The sequence below is a fragment of the Oncorhynchus masou genome, chromosome 30, assembly GCF_036934945.1.
Source record: "Oncorhynchus masou masou isolate Uvic2021 chromosome 30, UVic_Omas_1.1, whole genome shotgun sequence".
NCBI lineage: Eukaryota > Metazoa > Chordata > Actinopteri > Salmoniformes > Salmonidae > Oncorhynchus > Oncorhynchus masou.
In genome coordinates this window covers 15,394,025-15,413,946 of record NC_088241.1, presented here as the reverse complement: position 1 = coordinate 15,413,946, position 19,922 = coordinate 15,394,025, and the positions used below count along the sequence as shown (strand labels likewise).

The 19,922-nt window shown below is 40.8% G+C and overlaps 1 protein-coding gene across 2 annotated transcripts in view; it reads right to left on the bottom strand.

Annotated features, from left to right (window-relative positions):
- Window positions 1–8,386: 8,386 nt before the first annotated feature.
- LOC135522138 (aromatic-L-amino-acid decarboxylase-like) overlaps window positions 8,387–19,922 on the bottom strand; it is a 35,638-nt gene continuing 24,102 nt past the window's right edge. For both annotated transcript variants that reach the window (XM_064948137.1, XM_064948138.1), the window contains exons 7-14: window positions 17,696–17,762; window positions 17,430–17,524; window positions 16,354–16,421; window positions 15,036–15,112; window positions 13,577–13,596; window positions 13,315–13,413; window positions 11,384–11,485; window positions 8,387–11,053 (exon numbers count right to left, since the gene is read on the bottom strand). In XM_064948137.1, coding sequence (XP_064804209.1) covers window positions 10,853–11,053; window positions 11,384–11,485; window positions 13,315–13,413; window positions 13,577–13,596; window positions 15,036–15,112; window positions 16,354–16,421; window positions 17,430–17,524; window positions 17,696–17,762 — 729 coding nt within the window. In that variant the 3' untranslated portion in view covers window positions 8,387–10,852. The remainder of the gene's footprint in view (window positions 11,054–11,383; window positions 11,486–13,314; window positions 13,414–13,576; window positions 13,597–15,035; window positions 15,113–16,353; window positions 16,422–17,429; window positions 17,525–17,695; window positions 17,763–19,922) is intronic.

Below are 19,922 nucleotides of genomic sequence, written 5' to 3'. Positions count from 1 at the left end.
ATTCGTCAAGAGCTTATGCAAATCCTTAAATTGGAATAATTACCATTTTAAGACAATATGTAATCAGCAACCTTACTAATATTATATTTGAATATGTATCATGTATAAATATTCAAGGACATAGACATTTGCCGTGTACAAGCTTAACATGATGAACAGGAATGGCATTTACTCTAATGGATGGCCAAAAGTAACTACCTGAAAGCTATGCCTCCAATCTTATGATAGGCTACCGCCTCTACAATATATTATTAAAAAGGTTAAACGTTTAATCTCTCCCAACAAAAAAAGCTTGCGGTTTGTACTTTTACACAGAGGTTCCTTGAAGACCCTTCTCAGAGTGGTTCCTCGTGGAACCTTTTTGACCTGGAAAGGTTCCACTGGTGTGGCAATTTTTAACTACAAAAGTTTCTTCCAGGCACCTTTACTGTTAAGAGTGTAGAGTAGAACCAATGCTGTAATATCCTGATAGAGAAAGTAAAGCAAACAGATAGGCCACTGTGTATGAGCTGCTAGCTAGCTAACTTTACTGTGGAGCTAAGTGAATTAAATGTCATCAGCTAGCTAACTTCCTATTAGCTAGCTAACTTGATGTTCTAAGAATTGTAAGGTAAAACCACAAGCCACAAATGCAATGCAGATGCCATGGAAGAGGGTGAAAGGACTACAGCTCCAGCTGTCAGAAAAGGGAGAGAGTAGGCTACTGAATAGGCAGGTCATTTCCTGGGAGGACATTGTGAAAGGATTCTCCAGTTCCAATCCTTAGTAAGGGAAACTATTAGGACAGAGAGATAATAGCAATATAATATTCAGTGCCTGTCTAATTTTTGTATAAAGAAGCCTGTTTCTTTGTGAGTTTTCTGTCCTCAGATACGGAGAGCTACAGTATGAAAGCCTGTCTTCAGATGAAGAGGTCCCAATGAATGTCCCAAGAGACTAAGGCTATATCCTTGTTTACCCAGGTTATATGTATACCTACTCTTAGAAAAAGGGGGTTCCTAAAGGGTTCTTCGGCTGTCCCCATAGTAGAACCCTTTTGGGTTCCATGTATAACCCTCTGTGGAAATGGTTCTACATTGAACCCAAAAGGGTTCTACCTGGAACCAAAAAGGGTTCTTCAAATGGTTCTCCTATGGGGACAGAGGAGGAACCCTTTTAGGTTCTAGATACAATCTTAGAATAAAAGTTGCTATGTTAACAAATGCTATATACAGTTAAAAGTGACACAATGTATAACCCTATTACAACTGGAGCAGGCCAACCCTACTCCAGGATGTCTGCTGGGTGTGCAGGCTTCTGTTCCAGCCCAGCTCTAACACACCTGATTCAACTTATGGAACCTAATGGGTTGATAATCAAGTGTTCTATTGCTGAGCTGGAATAGTAGTCTGCTCACCCAGGAGATCAGGGATCAGTGGAGCAAGGTTGGCCAACGCTGGTATATACTTTCTTTTGTTCACCTGAAATGTTGATACAGCCTCCCGCTAACACACCACATTCAAAAAAAATGATCTGCTCAAAAGGGCCTTGATTAACAGACTTGGGTGTGTTTCAGGGTTGGATCAAAGCAGGAGTAGCGCTCCTGATGGAGGGTTGACCACATGTGTTTTATACAGTAGCCTAACTAACAGTGCAGTTATATTACTTTGTGATGGGGTTAAGTGCCTTGCTCAAGGGAACAATGGCAGGATATGATGCATGAATTCAGAGAGCAGCCTCACATTGTTAGGGGAAACTTAATAATTGTTCAATTTCATATTCATCATATCCACCACCACCAGAACATAAACATATGTCAAAATGGTGCATTTCTATGTTCTGTAGTTAAAATGATAGAGGAAGACGTCTTCCAAAAACATAATCGGTGTGCATTGTGTGATTTTGACCAATTGTGAGTAAGCATTGCCTACTAATTGGTTGATGATGTCAGTGGAAACACTTATCTTTCTCTAGCTTTTTTGCTACAAAACATAGAAATGTTTTTTTTCCATCTGATTTTTATGACATTATGTCAATAGGTTTCATTGGTTTAAACCCATTGTTATTGTTTCAGTTACCACTGGACAAGTAGTTAGCCAAAATGTACCATAGGACCATATCGTCCTAGTCAAAAAATACCAGTGGTATACAGCTACCACACAGATTACCATTACCACAAACATTACCACATAATGCGGCACCAACAAATTACCACACAAAACCACCGGATTTGTAATGAGAGCAGCTGGGCTGCCTCCCAGTCATGCTATTGCTAACATGCCTGTGCAAGGCTCGAGTTTCTACCTTGGTTGGTTGATGGACAGGGTATTTCAAGTTTCTTATTTTTTTTCTACTCTATTCTCATTTGAAAAAAAACCCAGTTGCAACTGTCTACAGACCTTTTGTCCAGTATTTTGGCACCTTAACACCACTCCAGCCAGATGGTCTCTTTACAGTAACCATTCTAACCATTCTAACCAAGGTGAAAGATACATTTATGAGCAGCATGAACATGCCTCACCATGGGGCTGTCAGAAGTGACAGTTAACTAATCTGTCACTCAAATATGTTTGGCATGCTTCACACACACTTACGCAGAAACAGTTGAAAACATGCACGCACCTCCACACACACACGCATGGAAACAGTTGAACATGCACCTAACAGTGTATTTGTAAGCAAACTGAGAAGCTCTGCTGCGTTATGATGTGGGGCTTATCTTCTGGGAAATGCACAGACCACATGAGAAAGGACCTGTCATTAGGGAGGCTTCATATGCTGCTGTTGTGTGCTGTAAAGATAAATGGACAAATAGACCTCAAACAGCACTCAGAAGGGCAGGCTGGACAGGCTTCCTTTGATAGCCTACAGTAACAGTATGCAGTGTCGAAAGTACCACACAAAGACAGCGAACTAGACTACTGCTGCTTGCATTGAAATCCACTAGACTCGTGTGAGGTCCAAGGCTGAGTACAATACAAAGCAAGGGGCGATGATCAAACTGAATTTGATTTGTGATTCATCATGCAGAGAGATTTACTGGGGTATTTTTAGCTACTGGGAGTGTGATCTGACACCCGTTTGTCTGAGGAAAGCGGAAAGGCAGCCCCTTACAATTAGATTTAGGAGGAAGATGCAGAAAAGCTAGCAAGGCTCCACTATCTCCTATACTGACTGAAGATTTCTGTCTTCATAGCTCTGCACACAAACAATAGCACCTGCGAACATCAGTCTTTTAGATTGTGAACTTTAATTCAGTTAGCAACGCAAATTGATGAAGTGTGTGTGTGTGTGCTCATCTTTCACTGTGACAGTAAAGACATTTTTTGCAGTTGTTTTATCATAATTATTCAAAATGTTAACCCAAACTGAAGCGTTGTCTTCCCTCAAGAGGAGTTACACGGTTGTCTTACTATTTTAATACAAGCTCTACCTACAGAAAAGGCCTGCAGTAAATAATGCAACATACATTGCAACAATATCTATTGAGAACATCTGTGATTTACCTTTTGGAACATGTCTGTTTTGATCGTATTGCAACTACAAAATGCTCCATGCATTGTTTTTGTAACAGGGCTTTCCGTTGACCTTTTTATTCAAATTCTTCTATCTCAGTTCATCGGCATCAACCTCGCTACATTAACACTGCGTTACAACATCTGAAATCTACAGAGAAATAGACCCAAAAATGAATGACATTGAACTCAATGTGCTCAGAGTGCACTAAACTCCCCATTCGGAGAAGACACTAGCGTGAATAGTATGTGGTCTTGCTTGTGGCCTGATCAATTAGAACAGAAAGCTCTTTGGATCCTCGGTTGGGTGACTGTCAGGAGCCACAAAAGAAAACAGAAGGATAAGCTAATCAAAGAGGATCATTAGAGAAGAGACAGATCATATATGGTCTCTCTGCAGCCGGCAGCACTAGGAATCAACTATCAATGAATTATGAGACTACTGCCATTAAAATGGCCTCTAACAAACTGAGTTAATTCAGTCTAGAACAACATTTAAGGTGTCAAATTAGTCTTTCTGAAAAATGCTATTTTCTCATAATGACGTTATGAGATATTGAAACAGTGGAACATTATACAATACCAGGCTATGGGACAGAATTGCTGAATTCAAATCTAAGTTAGGTTACCTTACCAACATTATCTTAACATTGTAGCCTACTAACTCCTGAAAAGTATGTAATGATGTAAGGCAAATGCGACTGTTAGATACATCTCTGCTGTGTACATTATTTGTGTCTCCCAATACAAAGACAGTATTATTAGAGGAGCATTGGATAGCCAGCAGTTCAATGTATCACAAGAAAAGGGCACTGTATATTCCATAAAATACCCAACTACTCAGAAATGTGGAATGACTCAGAAAATACAGTCTGTTTGGAGTAGGCCCACATTCCATCCATGATATCCACCAGTTATGGGTTCAAATAATATTTGTTATATTTCATATACTTTGACAGTTTGCTTGATGCTGCCTGGAGGCGCCAGATAGGAGATGTCTGCGGAATCAGGACTATTCCATTGATTTGAATGATTCCATTGCGCCAGGCAAGATCAGTCGAACACAGTATAAGTATTTTAAAGATTTCAAATACTATTTGAACCTAGGTCTGATATCCACTGGACATCTACCCCCATTTGAACCGTTTTCTCCTGTTAAATACAATCAGTCATCTGAAAGTATGTTGCTAATGTCCCCCATGTGTAGATAATTTAAAAACCTGGGGGAGAAGCCTGTTTGATGTTAATAGGTTTAATATTTTATTACATGTTATGATAATTATTTATACAAGTTCATTATTCTTGCTATAACAGCATCATAATGCAGTATATCTTTCAGCCTTTAATATATTACTGAAGCAGCTTCTTCTTAAAGGATGTTACATAATACAATAGGCAATAGGCTTTGCATGTACAGTTGTGAAATACTAACCTTCATTAGCATTAAATGACTGGGGCACTTTGTGCTAATCTCATTTCAATGTGGTACTACAGCAATCAAAGCACAGTTCAACACAAGCATTACATGCAAGCTCTGAAACAGGATACGCTGGTTCTCCGATATAGCTATGACTGTAAATTAGATTTGCTTCTTATGACTTGCAATGATTTCCCATTCGGGTCTGTGACAGTGTCGAAACACATTATCTATCTAGTCTACTACCAATTAACAATGTCTAATAAGGAAATGGCAACACTGGATTAGGGAGAGATTTGGGATTGGGAACAGTTTTTAATACAACTTTGTGGATGCTGGCTGTGTGTAACTTACATCTGCATCTATCACTTGCAGTTTAGCTTCCTGCGCACAACATGGGCTTTCTGTTTCACTAAGGGTGGAGGTCATAAACCTGTCAGTGTGGTGCCAGGACAATAAACTCTCTCTCAACGTCATTAAGACCAAGGAGCTGATCATAGACTACATTAAAGAGCATCCTGACTGGTTGTATCACCGTCTGGTATGGCAACTGTATCACCCTCAACCGAAAGGCAGAGGGTGGTGCGGAAGGCCCAGAGCATCAGTGTGGGCGAGCTCCCAGCCATCCAGAATGTACAGTACATGCCAGGCGGTGTCTGAGAAAGGCCCGATAAATTGCAAAAGACTCCAGTCAACCGAGACATGGACTGTTCTCCATGCTCCCGTCTGGCAGGCGGTAACGGTGCATCAGGGCTCCTAAACAGCTTCTATCCCCAGGCCGTAAGACTGTTAAATGGCTAATAATTACTGCGCTCTCCCTCTCACACAGACTATCCACACTGACTCTATGCCCATCCACAGGTCTCTACCCACTCAAACACACACCTTCACTGTCACTCCTACGCGCACACACACATATACCCTCACAGATAACTGACACTCTTTTCACCTCCTTACACCTACGTTGTTTCTGAAATTATTATTGATTGGATTTTTTACCAGCATTACACTGCCGTTCTTTGATTATTGATTGCCATTACCATGTATCTATTTATCCTGCTACTAGTCAGCATTACTCCTGTTCACAAGTAGTGCCTTCAGAAAGTATTTAGACCCCTTGACTTATTCCACATTTTGTTAGGTTACAGCCTTATTCTAAAATCGATTAAATAATTTCCCCCCTCAATCTACACACAATACCCCATAATGACAAAGCAAAAACAGCTTGAATTTTTTTTCACATTTATATATAAAAAAAACTGATATCACATTTACATGAGTATTCAGACCCTTTACCCAGTACTTTGTTGAAGCACCTTTGGCAACGTTTACAGCATTGAGTCTTCTTGGGTATGATTCTATAAGCTTGGCACACATGCATTTGAGGAGTTTATCCCATTCTTCTCTGCAGATCCTCTCAAGCTCTATCAGTTTGGATGGGGAGCATTGTTGCACAGCTACCTTCAGGTCTCTCCTGAGATGTTCGATCGGGTTCAAGTCCGGGCTCTGGCTAAGACACTCAAGGACATTCAGAGACTTGTCCCGAAGCAACTCCTGCGTTGTCTTGGCTGTGTGCTTAGAGTCGTTGTCCAGTTGAAGGTGAACCTTTGCCTAAGTCTGAGGTCCTGAGCGCTCTGGAACTGGTTTTCATCAAGGATCTTTGTACTTTCATCAAGTACTTTGCTCCGTTCATATTTGCCTCGATCCTGACTAGTCTCCCAGTCACTGCCACTGAAAAACACCTTCACAGCATGATGCTGCCACCACCATTCTTCTCCATAGGTATGGTGCCAGGTTTTCTCCAGACGTAATGCTTGGCATTCAAGCCAAAGAGTTCAATCTTGGTTTCGTCAGACCAGAGAATCTTGTTTCTCATGGTCTGAGAGTCTTTAGGTGCCTTTTGTCAAACTCCAAGCGGACTGTCATGTGCCTTTTACTGAGGAGTGGCTTCTGTCTGGCCAATCTACCATAAGGTCTGATTGGTGGAGTGCTGCAGAGATGGTTGCCCTTCTGGAAGGGTCTCCCATCTCCACAGAGGAACTCTGGAGCTCTGTCAGAGCAACCATCGGGTTCTTGGTCACCTCCCCGACCAAGGTCCTTCTCCCCTGAATGCTCAGTTTGGCCAGGCGGCCAGCTCTAGCAAGAGCCTTGGTTTTTCCAAATTTCTTCCATTTAAGAATGAAGGTGGGGACATTCAATGCTGCAGAAATGTTTTGGTACCCTTCTCCAGATCTGTGCCTCAACACAATCTTGAGCTATACAGACAATTCCTTCGACCTCATGGCTTGGTCTTTGCTCTGACATGCAGTGTGAAATGTGACCTTATATAGAAAAGTGTGTGTCTTTCCAAGTCATGTCCAATCAATTAAATGTACCACAGGTGGACTCCAATCAAGTTGTAGAAACATCTCAAGGATGATCAATGGAAACAGGATGCAACTGGATGCAACATAGCAAAGGGTCTGAATACTTGTGTAAATAAGGTATTTCTGTTTTATTTATTTTTTATACATTTGCAACATTTTCAAAAACCAGTTTTCTCTTTGTCATTTTGGGGTATTGTGTGTAGATTGCTGAGAAAATTTGTTTATTTAATCAATTTTAGACTAAGGCTATAACTTCAAGGGGTCTGAATACTCTCCAAAGGCACTGTATATATTATCATTAGTATACTACCATAAGTATTTCTATACTCCTACTACCAGTCACTTTTTATGTATAAACAAGTTTGGAACCTGCCAATACGGATGCAGAATTGGTATGTTAGGCTTTTTAGCTGAAGGTTTTACCAAAGATTTTTATAACTAAACCAAGATAGACCACCGCCTGTCGTTTTCATTGGGAACAAATGAGTTATAGTGGGCCGAACAAGTTAGGAGGTAGGCAGAGCCGAGCACGAGCTAGTGAGATCCTATTGGCGTGTTCTCGCATGTTCTCGCACATCTGCATATTTCCGGATCGTCTCCTCTGTGAAGTGCGCTTGTCCAATAACTCAATTCAACCTTTGCATTCCTTCTAAACAATTTAGTCCACTCTGTCCATAACACATTCTAGTTTTGGGAACATAAACTGTATTGAAATCAAATTAATATTCGATGAGAAAATGTGCAGAATGTCGCCCAAAATTAATCTCGTTCCATCTTCTCCCACGGCCGGCCAGTGGACTCCTTCCTCTCACTATTATATTCTGTAGTCAGTGGAAACATCAAGCAGATGCCTCACATTTATACATCCGGTGAATTACAGGTCTCATTGTTCTATCTGTGGTTTTACTGCTCCAACCTTCGCTGGACTAGGACAATGCTGCCATCTTGTGGTTTGTCAGGGCATCTTACCAAAACTCCTAAATATTTTATTTGAAATGGTGTGATTATGATAGTGCTGATTTATTTTTAAATAGGCTAATCATACATAATAATTTGTGGGTACCAATGGACCTTTCCAATCCAATGTGAAAGTATGACATACTCAAATACACATCACAAACACATTTATTTTGTTGTGTAAAGAGGACAGTACAATGATGCCAGAGGCAGATCAGTAGCAGGAAGCCACAAAGCCACTCAAAGCATATAAAATAATACAGCTATGCTTAAGGTTTTCCTCCTTCAAAAAACATAGGATTGCACTACCACCTTATCGCCAGGTAAGAGATGATCAAGTTAACAATACAATGTCCCCCCAGTGTGAGACTGAAGCAGTCAGCCCACTGCTGGTAATATCAAGTAAACACAGACACATAAGAGACAAAAAGACACCACTACACATATTCTACACACACACACCCCTCCATCCCTCATTCAAAGGCACACTTGACTTGTGAATCAAACCAGGGACAGGGATATTTTATCTCTTGATTACTTAGTTCATTTATTTTGAGTGACTCCATGACATGCTGGGAATCGCAGTTTAAAGGTCTAATCTAATTCAACTAGTTTGTTTATCCAACAGCCCAACATAAACATCATATGATGTGCATACAGTAGAGTACACATTTGAAACACATTCATATTACCCTCTTAAGGAGAGACCCTCTCAAGTCAATTCCTCCTTGGCTCACTGCTACTGCTGAGGGCATTAAGTGAAGCTCGGTACATATTGTTTTTGTGTCTCTTCAAATCAACTGAGACATTAAAACTGTTGTCTGTATATTTTATTCATGCAGGGCAAAAGCTTCCAGTAAGTGTTTTAACTGATGCTCCCATAAGAGCTCTTATTTGTCTCATCATGTGTCTCGTGGGTTATTATAATGTTCAGGACAAAACTGCTTATGAAACAGGGTTGTGGTCAATTCCTTTTCTATTCAGTCGATTAGGGAGTTAAACATTTTTGCTCAATGTTTCTCTATGAGAACATTTTGGAATTAGAATTTTAGTTTACTTTCAGAATTGACTGAATTGAAATGGGAATGGCCACAACTCTGATATAAGCTACCCGTTTATCTGGTATAAGATACCTGTGTCTCTTGTATAAAATACCTGTGTCTCTGGTATAAGATACCTGTGTCTCTGGTATAAGATACCTGTGTCTCTGGTATAAGATACCTGTGTCTCTTGTATAAGATAACTATTTCTCTAGTATAAGATAACTATTTCTCTGGTATAAGATACCTGTGTCTCTGGTATAAGATACCTGTTTCTCTCTTTGGCAAAATCTCAACATGCTGTTAATTCTTTTGGCTTCATGAAAACAGTGAACAGCTCAAACCTTGTGGGATACTAACTGTTTCTATCTCTACTTACTGTATAATGGTGCCAAACCATACAATGTTTTCTGACTCTTAAATGTTTTGAATTGTGAACATTTATAATGTGCAATCTTGTTTTAGGGACCTACACTAACCCAATGTTTTAATCAATATGCCCCTAAGGGGATAAATAATGTTGTACTGAATTGAATACCTCTACCAATCACTCCACTAGAGCAGGTAAACACAGCTGAGTGACCAGAGCCTGGATAAACCTCAGGCAGGATAAAGCCCCACATACTAAGTCCTTGCCTGTATTTTTAGCATGCTGGCCTTTCTCTAAAGTGATTTGGATGAACAGTTGGTTGAGAAGGGGCAGGGCAGGGTAGGTGAGGGTGGAGAGGGGTTGTAGGAGCAGGTGGGGCATACACAGAGCCCTGAGGGGGGTGGTGCCTGTCTTTAGCCTGGCCTCTCTCATTTAGCATACTGGTGTGGAGTCAGAGCAGAACTCAGTCAGTCTGTTTTTACATAGAACAAATGCTTGAGTATTGTCAGTAAACCCTACACTATAGTAACCGATCAGGCAAAACCTTAACATCTGGATATGATTTGCTTCACTCACATACGCACCTTTAATTTATTCACACTCACCAACACAAATTCACTGATTCACATACAACCACACATATAAATACACACATGGGATGAGACAGCAAAGAGAAAGGGCTGCAGTTACAGTATGCTGATGATGTAAACACAGTGAGATCACAGGAGGTTGGTGCCACCTCAATTCGGGAGGATGGGCTGTGGTAATGACTGGAGCGGAATCGGTGGAATGGTATCAAACACATGGTGTGATGCCATTCCAGTCGCTCCATTTCAGCCATCATTATGAGCCGTCCTCCCTCCATTGAGTGAGATCCAGACCTGTATTCATATAGCATCTCAGAGTAGAGGTGCTGAACGAGGATCACTTTAGCCTTTTACTTCACAAGAAATAAGATAACATGGACACTCCTACTCTGAGACACTTTTTGAATTCCAGCCTTGGTCAGGTGGGGTTAGGGCCCTTAATTCATCAAACATCTCAGAGTAGGAGTGCTGATCTAAGATCCGCTTCTAGGATCAATTTTGTCTTTTATATTTTAATGAATGGACAGGGGGGGAACTGATCCTAGACCTGCACTCTTACTCTGAAATACTTGATACTTACAGCTCCTGGTCCAACCCAGCCTGTCTAGTCAATGTGGATGGTCAGTGGGGCAGCTCTTGCATGACCTCTTCGGCCAGCTGTGTGATGAGTCGCCAGGCCTCGCGGATGTGACGTGACTCGGTGGTGCGGGCGCAGACGGCGAAGCGCAGCACAAACTGACCAGACAGCTGGCACGGCACCAGGTGGATCTTCCTGCCATTGTTGATCCTCTTCAGCAAGGTCTCGTTCACCTCGTTGGAGCCCTTTTAGGAGGAAAGGTAAGATAGTTTGCCTCCCAAATAGCACCCTATTCCCTATATAGTGCACCCTATTAACTATATATCCCATTGGGCTCTGGAAAAAAAAGTAGTGCAGTATATAGGGAATAGTGTGCCATTTAGGATGTAACAATAGTCAAATACTTAAAAAAAAAAATTAAAAAATGTATGCCGGCAATTTGAACTAAAACTATACCATAGACCTAACGATAAATAATTTTAGTCTATTCCAGTCCAAAGATAGTTTCCGAACGTTTATGAACGTTTGATGATCATGTGCTGAACTAACATTCACAGTTGGCTGAATTGTCTTACCTTTAGTCTAAAGCAGACCAGCCCCAAGACGACGTCTGCGCTGATCTCAAAGCGCTGGTCAGCGCGAACCAGGCTCTCAAACTCTTTGGCCAACTCCACATGCTGTGAAGGCAGAGAGACAGTCATTCATTCATACTCAGACAGCCTTCCACTGAAGTCTGAGGTGCTGCTGAAGGAAATGCGTTAAGGTGAACTTCTTGATATGGACACTAGGTGGCACCCTAGTAACTTAATTTGAATGTATTATTTTTCCTATAGGGTGGTGTCCTTACAGCAGCTAGCTAGCTGGCTGTTGTAATATACCTTCAGCAAATGCTGAAACCATCAATTGTAGCTACATTGTTTTTTATGTTCATTCAATTCTCAATCAAAGCGTTAATGTGATGACAACTGTTAGACATGTAAAAATACTAGAAGAACATTAAAGCACATAGCCCTATCCATACAACTCCCTGAATCGAACAGAAAATGCATTGTTGTTTAGTATGCCCATGGAACCAGATATATCTCAGTCTTAGTACGGAAATTAAAAGCACACGCTCTTTGACAATGAATCTAGTCATAGAAAGGTCAGTATTAGCCCAAAGGCTGGCAAATGGTGACTGTCCAAAGATGATCTACAGTATGCAGCCGGCTATATATTTGTATCCCGTGGACCGGTTAGTACATAAAACAATCTCCATTCAGGCTACAAAGGCATCGATTTCCTTTTTAACTTGATTTAGTGGCGACAACATGGTGGCTAATGCTACTTCCTGACATTGTGTACAGCGTTCAGACCAATGGTAAACAACAGTATGCTGCAACCTGATTGGCTGAACGCGATACACAACATCCGGGAATTGCAATTAGCCACTAGCATGGTGGTGGGAAACGGTGTTTCATAAAGAAAGTATGCTTATATCCCCGTTTTTTATGCTTTCTCAACATTATATCAAGTTAAGAAGCAAATCGATGCCTTTGCAGCCTGAATGGAGAATGTTTTATGTACGAACCAGTCCACAGGGGACACGAATGTACAGCCGGTTGCATAGATTCCCTTTGGATGATAAAATGAAACAACTCAATATCGCCATCTGCCGGCCTTTGGGCTAGGTCAGTATGTACTTTTATGTTTGTACAAAGATGCCCGGAAATCTGAAGAAAATAACCATGAAATAGTCGTCAAACTGTCCAACCTTCCTTGGAGGGAAACCTCCAAGCTAAATACCATGTCCTATTTCACCCTGTTCAAACTCTTATTCACCACAGAATCAAACATGTCATTCATTCACTAATCTGTGTGTGGCTTTGAATGCTTAATGAGAACCGAAACGTGCATCATTGCATGTAATCACAATTACACAGTAGTACATCATGATGTACAGTATTTGTAACCAAAGTCTGAGTGAGAACAGCCAGGACAGGGCTATTAGTAATAACTCCAATGCCAACTCACTCATTAATGAGGCCAAAACTCTGGTCCTAACTGTGATTATTAGCTGACCACTACACTTCCTCATTCCCAGCCAGTAGGTCACCACCACTATGAGGTTTAATGGTCCGTGTGTGTCCACTATAATTCATTTACTGTTTGTATGTCTATTCAGAAACTGCATGCTGCTGTACCAAGAGGACAGCAAAAGCCCCATACAGAGACATTTCTATGTAATCTGACCTACAGTAGTCAATGGTCAACTTGTTGAATAGCACTGTTTTGTAAAAAGACAACTGTAGCCTACATATGATTGATTACAAACATGCTTTACTGGCGTTGTTCTATCTAATATAGACAGTAGATGAATGCAGTATGCCTCAGTGTATGGCTGGAGGCCTTATGTGTTGTTGCTGCTGCTTCATTTACTGATAGAACTAGATAGACACAGACCAGGCTGATTTGATTGACAGACAGAGGAAGGGGAAACAAAGCTGTTTCTGTGCTTTGCTGTTACCTTACGGATGTAGTTCTGAAGGCCTTTGAGCCCATACATCCGGAACACAAACCACATCTTGAGAGAGCGGAACCTTCGGCCCAGTGGAATCTGCCAGTGCTGTGGGGTAGTGTGAGGTAGAGGGGGAGATAGGGTGAGGCAGAGGCGGATAAGTGGGTTAGGGTTAGTGGAGCAAACAGAATGAACTACTCTGATATGACATCCGGCGTCACGCTTACACATAGACAGAATGTAATGATAATAGATAACCATTCAAGCTTACCCTGTAATCTGTGACCAGCCCTGTAAATAAACAGATGAGTAATTATACTATTAGCAATTCACAGCCAACATTTGAATTCACTGTAGTCCATCACTTATAGTGTGTGTCTATTCCATAGTTATTAGCATATTATGGAATGTTACCATCGCTGAGCTTTATACCAAATCATTACAGCACCATTCTCTCTCTCTCTCTCTCTCAAAGCAAATGAGGTAGATAATAAACAAAAGTCAAATAAACAATAAAAATTAACAGTAAACATTAAACATCAGTTCCAAAAGAATAAAGACATTTCAAATGTCATATTGTAACGATGTGTTAACGATGTGCAAATACTTAAAGTACAAAAGGGAAAAAATATAAATATGAGTTTCTGTCAGTCTCTCTCTCAATTCAAGGGCTTTATTGGCATGGAAAACAGATTTTAACATTGCCAGATCAAGTCTCTCGCTCTCTCTCATTGCCTCCACATACAGTAGAAAAGCCCTGTTGCAGTGGCAATAACCTGTAATTTCATTGAGCTGGAGCTGGGGGAGCAGTGGCCTTACTGTGAGCAGCCTCCCCCTCTGTGAGGAGAGGTTGGCCAGTCTTTTGTCTTTCTGTCAGTCCAATTAAGGAGGAGGCTTCAGGCACAGCTGCAGCCTGCCAGAGGCAGACTCTTGTGCTGTGTAACTGCATCCCAAATGGCATCGTATTCCCTACATAGTGCACTACTTTGACCAGAGCCCATAGAGTCCTATGGGCCCTGGTCAAAGTAGTGAAATATCTAAGGAATAGGGTTCCGATTGGGACACAGACTACCTCTGCATCTAAGATGGGTGACACTCTGTCACTGGCTAACACTGGCAGGCAGCGATGCAACAGGACCATTAGTGGTTGGGAGGACGTGAGGGACATCGGTAATTGTTTTAGAATGACATATTGTGTAAGGCGTGTTATTAGGAGAGCGTTTGGATGCTTTATTGTATTAGCTCTCTAACACAAGCACACACAAACATACAGTGGAACTACAGTACATGAACACATGCACACACACACACGTTTGCACACACACACACACACACACACTCGAGCATATGCACACACGTTTCCACGCGTACACACACACACACACACACACACACTTCCTAGCCATATAAAACATGGGGCTATGGTGGTGAGTATTAGTTTATCCACCTTGGGTTTATTAGCAAGCCTAAAGCCAGCAGGATTGTGAGGTGAGTAAGCCGACAGACCCTCAGATCCATGATGCGATGTACTGGGCTCTCACACTAACACCATTCACATCCCATTACATTACAGGGACTCCAGACATCATCTGCACTTGATCAAATTAAACCACTATACTGTAAATAGGCTGATGAGACTATTACTAGATTTACCACATTTAAACCTAATAGATTGGAAATAACACAAAAGTAATGTCAATACAGACTATTGTCAGTGTAAAAATATCTACCTGACTCTTGATGATCATGTTTCAGGTATAGAGGATCCATCTTGAAGGCCCCAATGAGATCAGATCTTTTCCTCACCCTGTGGACAGACACTGAAACACTTAAACTCTGTTACCCTCTTAGAGCTCCCACAGAAAACAGAAGGGAAGGCTAAAGGGCAAGGCTTTTTAAGAAAAGCACAGAAAACGGCTCCCCCACATACAGAAGCTGTTCAGTGCTACATTAAGTCTTACAAAAGACACACATTACTGAAGTAATGTATCATTTCTATTTTATTGACGTATATTCTCTTTTTGTTAACTTATATTGAACAATAAAGTTGTATTGTATTGTAAAGTGACAAGGGTCTAATGGAACACCCTACAGTGGATAACACTGCAGCAGGCAGCAGAAATAATGTTTTTGTAAACAATGACTTGGCACAACTTGTGCTCTAGATTTGGTCTCTGAGAATGAGTTGAAAGAATTCTGTTTTCACAATCAGTTGAGCATGAAATAAGGAAGTAAGATTATAAGTGAGAACAGGGTCTCTCAGTTACACATTCACCTGACGTATTGTTACAAACTGTTATACACCAATAATACCACACTACTATTCATAAACTGAGATGCTACAAGTAATTTGACCTTTGTTCCAGTTATTAAAATACACTATAGCGTCATAAAAAAAAGAAGCAGACAGCTATTTCTGAGCAGACTATACAAGTCTCTCCTTACATAAGTCATTTCCTTTGTGAACTGACTTTGTTAACTGACAACTCACCGGGGATGGAGGAGGGCATTGAACGTTCTATCAACAAGAAATGTTGTGGTTGTTTGTGGGGTGATGAGAGAGAGGGCAGATGGGATGCCTATTCCCACCCACTCTGTTTAAAGAATGCTTTAGGTGTCTAGATAGTACTTCTGGAGGTGACTTTTTTATGACGGCCCATTGTAGAGTAGTATAGTCAATAGCCACAATAGCAACAGTGTAACTAAGGATGGGGAGAATAGTAGCCTTAGAGTTTAGGTTATAGACACGTATACAGTTGCACAGTGTCGTGCTGAGCTCACAAGGCAGTTTAGATTTGAATCAATATTAAAAACCATATTGAAGCTGCTCCCCTCTCCCCATAGAACAGAAAAGATGGAAAAAATGTTGGGGAAAAAATATATATCTATATTATACAAATAAAGATTTTACTTAAGGAAGTTGTATGTTTTTATTTAAATGACTAGCAGGGAATTGTACAGACTGTCCCCCCGGTCAGATAAAACAACCTGTTCATTAATAAAACAATGTTTCTAGAAAGGCTGACTGTCAATCACTTGATAACTTACCACATTGTAGAGCAGTCAAAGTTGACTAACAACCATTTGTGTGGGTTGAAATTGAATGAGTCTGCAAACTGAAAGAGATAAAAGAGTCAGCCATTCAAATCAGCTGATTTCGATGCAAATGTACAGGTCACCCTCATAATACACAAGCCATTTCACTGTAGGAAAACAGTAGTCTTATAATATATTAGACTTGTCAAAGCCCCTTGTTGCCATCACTAGGTTTGCACTGACTGCAGCTGGCTTACCAACACAACAGATAACATATTTCACTAGGATGGCTCCAAATATATGGCGTACGCAGCATATCTAACACCAAGGCAACCTTTATTTGAAATGCTAAATAGAGCATCTTGCACAATAACTCTATTGTCACCACCTTGATTCCTCAAAGAGAAATCTCCAGTCTCATCTATTTGCTCTCTACCGCTGCTTTTCTAATATCCTTCCCATCTGCCTTCACAGACGCAATAAAAGCAGACAGCAATAGGAGACAATATCAATCAGAGGGGCTCGTGCCCAGTTGTTACCATGCTGACAGATGCAGGAGCCTGCCTATCACTCATATCCTAGCAACCAGCCTCAGCTGCAGAGGGAGCCGGTGTGTCTGCCCCCTGTCATTCAGGTGTGTGTGTGTGTGTGTGTGTGTGTGTGTGTGTGTGTGTGTGCCCCGCCTCCTCTACTACATCCCTGCCCCCCCCCCCACCCCCAACCCCAACATTGTTTGAACTTGTGTCGCTAATAAAGAGTGATATTTCTTGGACGAGGAGAGCAGCAGGGTTTTATCTAAAGGTCTGATGATGCCTGAGGAAATTACTTTAGCCTTATCTATGCTCTCAGTGTGTCTCTCCACTCGGCTTCGCTCGGCTGGAGAGACGCATGCTGTTCAAAAGGCCAACGGATGCTCTTCTAATTTCCTACCAATTTTTGGGCATATTACTCATTCTAGCACACTTCCCTATTGACAGTCAAATTAAGTTATTATCAAACACAAATTATAATGGGTGTAAATACAAGTATGTTCACTGACAATTTAACTGGAAGTGTGTGTGTGTGTGTATTTGTGGCTGGTTTCTAACCTCAATGCCGTTCAACAGGGGTCTGAATTCAGGACAAATAAAGGAACTCCCAGCATATGCAGCATCAATGTGCATCCAGATTTTCTCTGCATTACCTGAGACAAAAATACAAATGTATAGAACCAGTAGTACAGAAGCATACAGAGCTGGTTCTGAGACATGGCTGTAGAGTAGATTCCTATGTCTTTATAAGTCTACAACCACATGTCAGTGCTAATAGACAGCCTTTAGGAGTACGTTAATAATGCTTTGAGAATCATACTTACATATGGGCCCAAGTTCAGTAATGTGATCAAATGCACACGAGGGAGTGGTCCCAAGAGTAGCACAGAACTAAATGAAAGAACACAAATCAGCAACTCATAAAGTAACATCTTCATGACAACAATGAGTGAGGTGTACTGTATTATGATGGTCTAACAAAGGGCACTAGCATAACTGAAAATATGCCATAATACATGAACGATATGATAATCATACCTGTAATTTCCTCCTCTAAAGACAGCCATAGAAAGAGATTTGTCCATTCAGATAAACACTGTGATTAGGACATCTTTGTCCATTGGGAGACAGACCAGGCCAGTATAGTAATAATTTACAGATACTGATCTCCTGCCGTTTATCATGGGTTAACAAGATCCAGTTTCATTTGGTTTGGCAGAGGAGGGGATTACAATTAACAGTTCATGCTATTTAGGCCTCAGGGCATGGTACACACAGACAGTAGTGGACGGGGAGAGGAAGATGAACGGTGAATTACATCTTTCTCCCAACTGTTGCCACTGTGAGTCTATGTGTGGGTTCTATGGCTAGACTGTTGTTTCAATACGCATGTTCTTTCTGGAAATATACAGTATATTACATTATATTCATAGTGTGTTTGTGGACTGTATTGGACTATTGGTTATTTCTGATTGACTATTGTCTGGACAGTTGATTGTGGCATTTTCTTTATAATAAGGGGGAAATGAATGCCACTTAGAATGGACACAATCTGCCGCCTCAAAGCTTGTCCATGTAAATGGACATGTGTTCTGTTCTTACATAGAAGGGGATGAGTGTGTTCTGTTCTTACATACAGTGCCTTGCAAAACAATTCACCCCCTTGGCGTTTTTCCTATTTTGTAGCATTACAACCTGTAATTTAAATGGATTTTTTATTTGGTTTTCATGGACATACACAAAATAGTCCAAATTGGTGAAGTGAAAATAAAAATAAAAACTTGTTTCCAAAAATTTAAAAAAAAATTCTAAACGGCAAAGTGGTGTGTTCATATGTATTCACCCCCTTTGCTATGAAGCCCCTAAATAAGATCTGGTGCAACCAATTACCTTCAGAAGTCACATAATTAGTTAAATAAAGTCCACCTGTGTGTAATCTAAGTGTCACATGATCTGTCACATGATCTCAGTATATATACACACCTGTTCTGAAAGGCACCAGAGTCTAAGCAAGGGGCGCCACCAAGCAAACGACACTATGAAGACCAAGAAGCTCTCCAAACAGGTCAGGGACAAGCTTGCGGAGAAGTACAGATCAGGGTTGGGTTACAAAAAAAATATCTGAAACTTTGAACATCCCACAGAGCAACATTATGTTTTTCCATCGGTAGGGACTGGGAAACTGGTCAGAATTGAAGGAATGATGGATGGCGCTAAATACAGGGAAATTCTTGAAGGAAACCTGTTTCAGTCTTCCAGAGATTTGAGACTGGTACAGAGGTTCACCTTCCAGCAGGACAATGACCCTAAGCATACTGCTAAAGCAACACTCAAGTGGTTTAATGGGAAACATTTAAAAATGTTGCATCTTCAAAGTGGTAGGCATGTTGTGTAAATCAAAATGATACAAACCCCTAAAAATACATTTAAGACCCCTTTTTTCCATTTTCACCTAAATCACATACCCATAACTGCAAGGATATTTTTTTACCTTTATTTAACTAGGCAAGTCAGTTAAGAACAAATTCTTATTTTCAATGAGGCCTAGGAACAGTAGGTTAACTGCCTGTTCAGGGGCAGAATGACAGATTTGTACCTTGTCAGCTCAGGGATTTGAACTTGCAACCTTCCGGTTACTAGTACAACACTCTAACCACTAGGCTACCCTGCCACCCCATATTATTAATATTATTGATACCATTTGAAAGGAAACACTTTTAGGTTTATGGAAATGTGAATTGAATGTAGGAGAATATAATACAATAGATCTGGTAGAAGAAAATACAAAGAAAAAAAACAACCAATCTTTTTCTACCACCATCTTTGAAATGCAAGAGAAAAGTCATAGTTCTAGCCATCACTCAGGTTGTAATTCCAATGGTGTCCACAAGATGGCAGAAGTGTATGTGCAAAATGTCAGACGGATAACTTGAAGAATGAGCGAACTACATGACATTTAGTGTGAAGTCCCCAGGTACATTTGGGAAAATCATGAAGGAGACATTTGCATTCATATTCCATTTTTCAGCAAGAATATCGCCAAATCTGTAT